The sequence below is a fragment of the Oxyura jamaicensis genome, chromosome 7 (assembly GCF_011077185.1).
Source record: "Oxyura jamaicensis isolate SHBP4307 breed ruddy duck chromosome 7, BPBGC_Ojam_1.0, whole genome shotgun sequence".
In the NCBI taxonomy this organism is placed as follows: domain Eukaryota; kingdom Metazoa; phylum Chordata; class Aves; order Anseriformes; family Anatidae; genus Oxyura; species Oxyura jamaicensis.
In genome coordinates this window covers 21,587,718-21,595,217 of record NC_048899.1, presented here as the reverse complement: position 1 = coordinate 21,595,217, position 7,500 = coordinate 21,587,718, and the positions used below count along the sequence as shown (strand labels likewise).

Below are 7,500 nucleotides of genomic sequence, written 5' to 3'. Positions count from 1 at the left end.
GGCCCTAGAACCTTTGGTGGCCTTGTTTTGTGACAAAGTGTATCCTTCAGATCTGAGTTATACACTCTCCCTCACAACAGAGTGCTTCAGAGAGAAATGCAGGGGGATTACAAGAACATCTCTTTACCTGAAGTCATATGGAGTTGCAGATAGCGACCACCCTGGTTGGATCCCCAGATTTACTTGCAACATATTAACACCTCAATATAGGAGTTAATTTGGATCTTTTTGATTAGATGATCCCCTAGTGAAAAAATCCTAAGAAAAACAAAAAAAAACAACAACAACAAAAAAAAACACCTAAATATGACCTTGTACCATTTTACAGAGCATAGCCTCCAAATAGCTGGTAAAGACCAGCTGAACACTCAGATGGTGTTTAACCTATGTATTTTAGTCAGATGGTTGATTATCCCCTCAGTAGATTTGTAATCCTCAAGAAAACATTTTGCCCATCTATCTGCATTTGAGTAGAATGCAAACTGACTAATAGATAAATAATCCGTGTGAAAGTAAATAGCCTTAAAGTAAACTGCCTTCACATTCCATTGATCAGCTCAGTCAGCAAACTTTTTTATATTGTCACTAATGTTCCAAATATTTTGAAGAGAAACATGCCAGAAGTACAGAGTATTTCCATTTCTGTCTCACATAAGGTCATTATGAACTCCTCCTTGAATTGATATTGATCCTTCAGCTTGCAGAAATATTCCTCCAATTTATTTTATTTTTGTTGCCGTAGGAATTGTTACTGAAGGTACAAGGAAGAAAATGAGCTGATGTAGAATGGGATCCACACATAAAAATACTACTCAAAGCATTTGTAGTGATAAGCTGACACAGCAGCTGCTCTTTAACCATTTCATGTTCCTTAAAATCCAGCAAACCACTGGGTGTTTCTGTGGCAGCAGACCCTGACTTTGCCTGGTCATTAAAGACCGTAAACAGCTTTCTACCATGGGTATGTCAAAAACTAGCTAGTATTTCATCCTGAGGATACCATTAGAACATACTTTGTGTCTCTTCTCAAAAACAGTCCTAACCTTTGGGACTCGCTCAAGTTCAGGGGGACTCAGCTTCAGCATCATGCTTCAGCCATTCCTGGACATTCCTTGATGAGGAAGCTGCCAAGAGGGGTGAAGGACCTGCAGCATGCCAACTCCTGCTCACTACGGAGAAAACAGGGCTAAATGCGGGAGGAGAGAGGAAAACAGAAGGAAGGAGAGTATGTGGTGGGGAGTTCAGCCAGCTCAGCCCTCTGGGTTGGTGAAAATTCTGTCAAAGGAGATAATGTGGCCAGAAACTGCTGGAAAAGATGGAGGTGTCTCCTCTTAACAGTACCAAGCCAAGATCTTGCCAAATTCAATAGACACCCTTCCTGAGTGACAAGGATAGCTGCTGGTAAGAAAAGATTTGGGTAACAGTCTGGCTCTGTCCTCCACTCCTTGCAGCTGCTGTTGTGATGGGGTGAAGTTTTCAGCTTCTGCTGCCCCAAAGCTGAATCAAGCCTGGAGAGCGTGAGCATGTGATTGTGTGTGTGGAAGCTGCATTTTCACACCATCTCAGTTTCTGCCCACTTGTCACTTTGGTTAACATTTGAAAAATCCATTTCCAGAGTGACTTTTTAAAGAGAATGATTTAAAGCTGGAAGCCAAAGGGACCATCTACAATTTAATTTGCTTTTAGTTTTGTTATTGGAAAAAAAGAAAAAAAAAAAAAAAAGGTAAAAAAATCACACTGGGGGTAATCTTCATTTTACCATCTGCAAAATCTGTTAGGAGTACAGTTTTAGCAGAAATGGCTTAAACAAGAATTGGTTTATCAAAACTTGCCCGAGCCTTTCAAACAAGCACAGCTCAATGGCAGCTACAAAAGGCAATGTCTAAGACAGAAATTGGGTCAGCGATCTGCAATAGCGTACTTGCCAGTGTGATCAGTGTGAACCTATGCTAATACGGACATCAGGATCTCCCAAATATGAGGATGGTGAAATGACCAGGATGAAGAAGCAGCCTGTGGAGGTTTAGGGAAGCAGAAAGACCGGGTCATTAACAAGGACCATGGACTCTAATTGCTGTTGAAAGGAAAAAGAAAAAAAAAAAAAAAAAAGAAAGAAAGAAAGAAAAAAGAGAAAAAAGCAGGTGATGTACTTAAGTCTTACTTTCTACATCCTTAATGAAAGGCACTGTTTTTAAAATGGTACTTTTATGCTTAAAACATAAAGTTTTAGATAGACAAAATGTTTGCCAGGAATCCATCTTAAATTAGATTTTGGTTTATTTGCTCTGTTTTTTAGCATGTTCTATCTAAATATATATATATATATATTAAAAGAAAGATAAAGGAAAGTAGTAATCAATAGTCAAAAATTTCCAGCAATATCACAAAATCCCTCATTAGCTTTCTGAATGCTAAGTGTCTCCATTGGTTTAACAAAACGGACAGGATCTGTACAATTTTTGAGAAGACGAGCATGATCTACTAACAGATTGGTATCTCTCTTCTTGGGGCTTTTCAGTGCATTTATTCAATGGTTTTGAATGTACATTACTTAACAGAAACATTAAAAGCCAGTGCTTCGCAACAGTTTTGTTACTGTCTCTTTAAAGTAAACAAACAAAAAATACATTCAAAAAAGCAAGGCTGTTTTGCTCACGTGATGGCAGAGGCTTTGGGCAGCTGCAACTTACGCTGCTCCTGCTCAGAGACATTACCCAACATCAGTCAGCTGTCACAAAAAGAGTTGCACAGAAAGCATTAAAGGATAAAAAGAAAGATGGGGGGGAGGACAGGAGAGGAACTGAGCAAAATGCCACACATGCCAGCTTGTCTTTCCAGAAGGAAGACACCAGAATAAGTGTATTTGGGGGAGGAAAAAGGGGGATAAAGAGCACTAGCATAGAGAAAAATTGACTTCAGGGGAAAACCAGCAGCTCTCTGAAACTCGTTTAGCAGGTTCACATTCCTAATGTAATCTGACTTTTGTGTTGGTTTTGGTTTTTGCCCTATTTCTTACTTTGCTTTCCAAGAGAAATGTAACAAAACTGAGGTAGAAATAATGGTGGGCACACTCCAGCCTGGAAGATTTCTAATGGATGCTAAATGAAGATTGCATTAAGGACAATGGAGTTGTACGCACACAACGAAAACTCAACTTTACAGTTTAGGAAGGAAAATAAATGTACTTTGAGGGTTCAGTTTTGCTTTGTTATTTGTACTGTTTGTTTGGTCACAGTCTACTGCATTGCTATATCAGCTCTGCAACCCATAGCTCTGCCAGTGACCTACACTGATTCCACTCCCTACAGCTCCACCAAAATAACCTCAAAACCACGACCAGAGCCGTGTAATAACGGCCAACAGTCACAGCTTAAGGTAATATGCCTCTCAGAGTCCTACCAAATCTTTCGTTTGACTGTTTCAGCTGCTAATATAAATCAATTAAGTGGCTCTTTGTTCATCTATGCACCTTCTAAAGACTGTATCACGTAATTATCAAGGAGCGATATGCTGAAAACTCTTACAGTTTACCAACAAGAAAAATCGTTCTGGTTTGATCTGACAAATTGGCAAAAGAATTATTTCTTAACATTAGGAAATTCTTCAGTTTCTATTTCAAAAACAAACAAACAAACAAAAAACCTGTAAAGCTTCAGTCATATCACACTTTAGTTTTTTCCTGGATACATTCAAAGTAATTTTCCTTGCCATTTTCCAATTGTTGAGGTAAACATACATATTTAATATAAAGTAACATTGAAGCCTAGCCTATAACTCTCAGCAGTACATAGTGCTTTCAACACATTCCTTTGAGGTACTGTACAAATCACAATCACTTTCCTGAGTTTTTGCAGACAGAACATTAAAAGAAATGAACTGCAGAAATTAAGGTCCAGATTACCATTACCCTGTTTTACCTGTTCTTAGTTTAACACCACAGAACAGACAGGATTGAGGAATACTGTTGCTCTTAGAATAGCAAAAATCTGGTTCTCTGTCGCAACACAACCGTTCATCTCTTTAGTCCAATAATGTTTGAAGTTAAAGCTCTTTATATTAGCACATGCCACCAATGTAATTGTGAGGCAAACAAAAAATAAAGCACCACTTCAGGCACTTGACAGCAACTAAATCTCAAGAACAGCAGAATGGAATCAACACACAGGGTTCATGTCCTTCTGAAATCAACCCACTTGCACCTTGCTCCTTGGTGAGTATTGTCTAGCTTGAACAGAACTGAGCATCAACATGCGCTTTCTGTCATGTGTGGCTCTTTCAGATCAGCAGCTCTTGTTTGATGCACTTTTCCTTCAAGTCTACCCTGACTCTTTAGAGGCAAGGTAAATTGTAGTCTTCCCAGTACCCTTTGCAATTTTAACACTACTGAAAAGGGTTCTCTACCCTATGTAGCAGGTTCTGTGTGTGCCAACATTCATTACTTTTTTTTTTTTTTTTTTTAAGTAGTATCACTGACTGCAACCAAACATTTTGTTCCATTCAACATATGTATCAAGCTCTTTTTGAGATATGCTAGGCTGTATCTTGCAGAAAGCATTTTCAAAGTCTTGATATGTAACTGGCCTCAACTGGCTGGGCATAATGGCTGAAAGGTCTGTGGCTGGCATGGCATGGAGTGGGCCCACCACTGCTTCCTGACACAAGTGAGCCACATCTAGTCCAGAAAAGCCTTCTGTGCGCTGGACAAGCAGTGCAACCTCCTTGTCATTGAGACAATAATTGTGCTGTGAGAGCAGTTGTACTATTATCTGGTGCCTCGCTGTGCTGTCAGGAAGTGGGATTAAAAGTCGTTTCATGAAGTACCTTCGAAGAGATTCATCGATTTCTTCTGGTTTACTCGTGGCGCAAATTACTACTATTTGGTCCTCAGCAGAAGTCAGTACAGTGTCCAGCTGCATAAGGAACTCGGTTCTCATCCGACTTACTGGACTGTGTTCTTCACTCACTTGAGAAGAAAGAAGCATATCAATGTCACTAACAAAAATCACCGAGGGTTGGCGACACCTTGCCACAAGGAAGGAGGCGTGGACAATTTTTTCTCCTTCCCCTAACCACTTTGTGACAAGGCCAGAACCAGTGATTTTGAAAAACGTGGCCCCCAGCTGACTAGCTATACATCTGCCCATTAACGTTTTGCCTGTTCCCCGAGGTCCGAATAAAAGGATGCTCCGAGGTAGAGCAGTCAGTCCATTGAATGCATCTGACCTCAATACTGGCCATAAAACCTCCTCTTTAATGACGGCCTTTACGAGATCTAGGCCAGCAATGTCATTCCAGTCCACAGGAGGTCCTTGGTTGATAATCTCATTGGTAACAAGGTCAATGAGGTGTGTGTCAGTATTCTTCAGTTGCTCGTCCACAGAGTGGTTGGATGAGGTAGCTGCACGAAGTCCCGGGCCTTGCATTGGGTGAGGAAGGAGCTGCCTGTGCTCGTCACCGTGCTCATTCATTACTGGGGAGGTATACTTCCCAAACGAGTCACTAGATCTCGAACCCAGCGAGTTTTTAGCAGTACTATAGGATGGGGGTGTTAGAGCCCTGCTGGACTGGCTGCTGAATTTCCTCTGCTGTTCAGAGGACATTAGCTGCTTTGTTGGCTTAAATGCTAAGGATGATGTTTCAGCACTTCTGTCAAAACCATTCCCCCTGTTTGCATTTGAAATGCTGTTGTCGGGCATTCGATACATGGGACTCTGTGTAGATCTCTGTTGGCCATAGCTGTAATTTCCATAACTGGAGTCCATTTCTCCTTGCCCTGCCATGTAGAAAGCTTTCCTTTTAAGAGAACTGGCTGAACTGTTTGTCAGAGCAGACGGTGCAATGGGCGTCAGACCATGGCCCTGGTAGGAGTAGCTGGGGACGGTGGTGGGGGGCAGTGGGGTCGGAGCAGGGATTCCTGACGGCAGGTATGCCGAGGGTGGTGGGGCACCCCCGGGGCTGTACCCAGGGCCAACAGCAGTTTGAGGAGGATAACTGGCAGATGGGTAGCTGTAACTGGAGAGGTTAGAGGTCCCGTTGTAGCCGGGGACCAGGGCTGGTGGTGGTGGCGGTGGTGGCGGTGGCTGTAAGAGTCCCGAGCTATGCAGGGGGGATGGATGAGGGGATGGAAGTGCAGGTGCTGGCTGGCCACTGTAACTGGTATGCAAGTACGAGCCATTGTATCCTGTGGCGTATTCCTGAGAAGGGAGCCCTGAATGAAGACTGGGAACAGTGTGACTTCCACAGGTGCTGCTGGAGTAACTGGGTTCAGCCAGGTTGCTGGCCACCCCAGGTGAACTCCCAATGCTGGCCGAGACGTCTGTGGGAGGGAGGGCTGCGCTTACACCGGCTTTGCTGGCGGTGATAACGTCTGGGACACAGTTCATGGGATACACACTCTCTGAATTCAGCGAAGGCTGCCAGGGCTCACTTTCATTCTTCCGACCGTTCACCAGCCCCGAGGGAGCTTCAGAGTAATTGCTGAGAATGGGCCGCTCGGCTGGGCCTTCCAATATACCGGAGTATTTTTCTGCATACTTTTTCAAGAGGTTGGAGGCGGTGAGAGCAGAGATGTCATCATTGGCCCAGGCGTACTGGTAGGTGCGCTGCAAGTGCCCCCGGTAGGCTTCCACCTTGTGGGCGGGGGACCGGGTGGTGGAAGTGATATCAAAGTGCTGTTCTGGCCACTGGGCATGCTCCGGCGTCCACTGCATCTTCAAGCCTAGGGCAGCAGGGAAAAACAGAGTTAACAGCAAGCTCGGCCTTTTTCCTAAGCATCTTAAGCAAGTTCTTGAATGTACCACCTGTAAACTTCTTCAGCTATCTGAAACACTGTACTTAACATCACAAACCATTAAAGAAAAAAACATAAAATGCCCTGATGAAGCACTATAAACAGTCAGATTGTTTTTTTATAGGCATATACACACTGAGGCACATTTTTTGTTGATTCAGTATGGGGGGGTATTTTTTGGTTTTAAGATAGATATATAGGTAGTGCCAGATTTCTCAAAGTAATTAAATAAGATTTGGTACATTTTAAATACTCTGAGTGCAGATTTATTTATAACACACAAGGTATCCGACTGCTCTGTCCTCTCTCATCACTGTTTCAGTTTTATATGTTAACCAATATAAAAATATGAGACACAGCTGACAGATCACATCTAGGATACCTCTCTTATTTGGTACTGAACACCTAGTTAGCACAGTATAATGCACCCTGCGCAGAACAATATGACACAGACATAGCAGGTCATTCCATAATCCAACTCTCATCTAAAGTGGTCCACGACAGTTTCAAATCTGCTTCGTGGAGTGCAGCAAAGCAATCTCCCAGGCAGCGCTCCGTCGCTTTCATCACACAAAGCCTACAACTCGGTATGAATTACAACTGGCTCCTTTCTGCCTCTCAGTTCTGTTGTTGAGGCTCTGGAAAAAAAAACAAGCATGACTTGTCTGTTGGTCTCCTTGCTTGCTCTCTCTTTTCTCCTCCCCCCCCCC

The 7,500-nt window shown here is 42.9% G+C and overlaps 1 protein-coding gene across 6 annotated transcripts in view; it reads right to left on the bottom strand.

Moving 5' to 3' along the window:
• Window positions 1–7,500, bottom strand: part of FIGN (fidgetin, microtubule severing factor) — a 104,077-nt gene that overhangs the window by 3,092 nt on the left and 93,485 nt on the right. For 5 of the 6 annotated variants that reach the window (XM_035331576.1, XM_035331575.1, XM_035331577.1 and 2 more), the window contains one exon: window positions 1–6,718. This exon is cut by the window's left edge and continues 3,092 nt beyond it. In XM_035331576.1, coding sequence (XP_035187467.1) covers window positions 4,467–6,718 — 2,252 coding nt within the window. In that variant the 3' untranslated portion in view covers window positions 1–4,466. Of the gene's footprint in view, window positions 6,719–7,172; window positions 7,429–7,500 lie in introns of all 6 variants that reach the window. The other variant, XM_035331574.1, reaches the window with a different exon arrangement.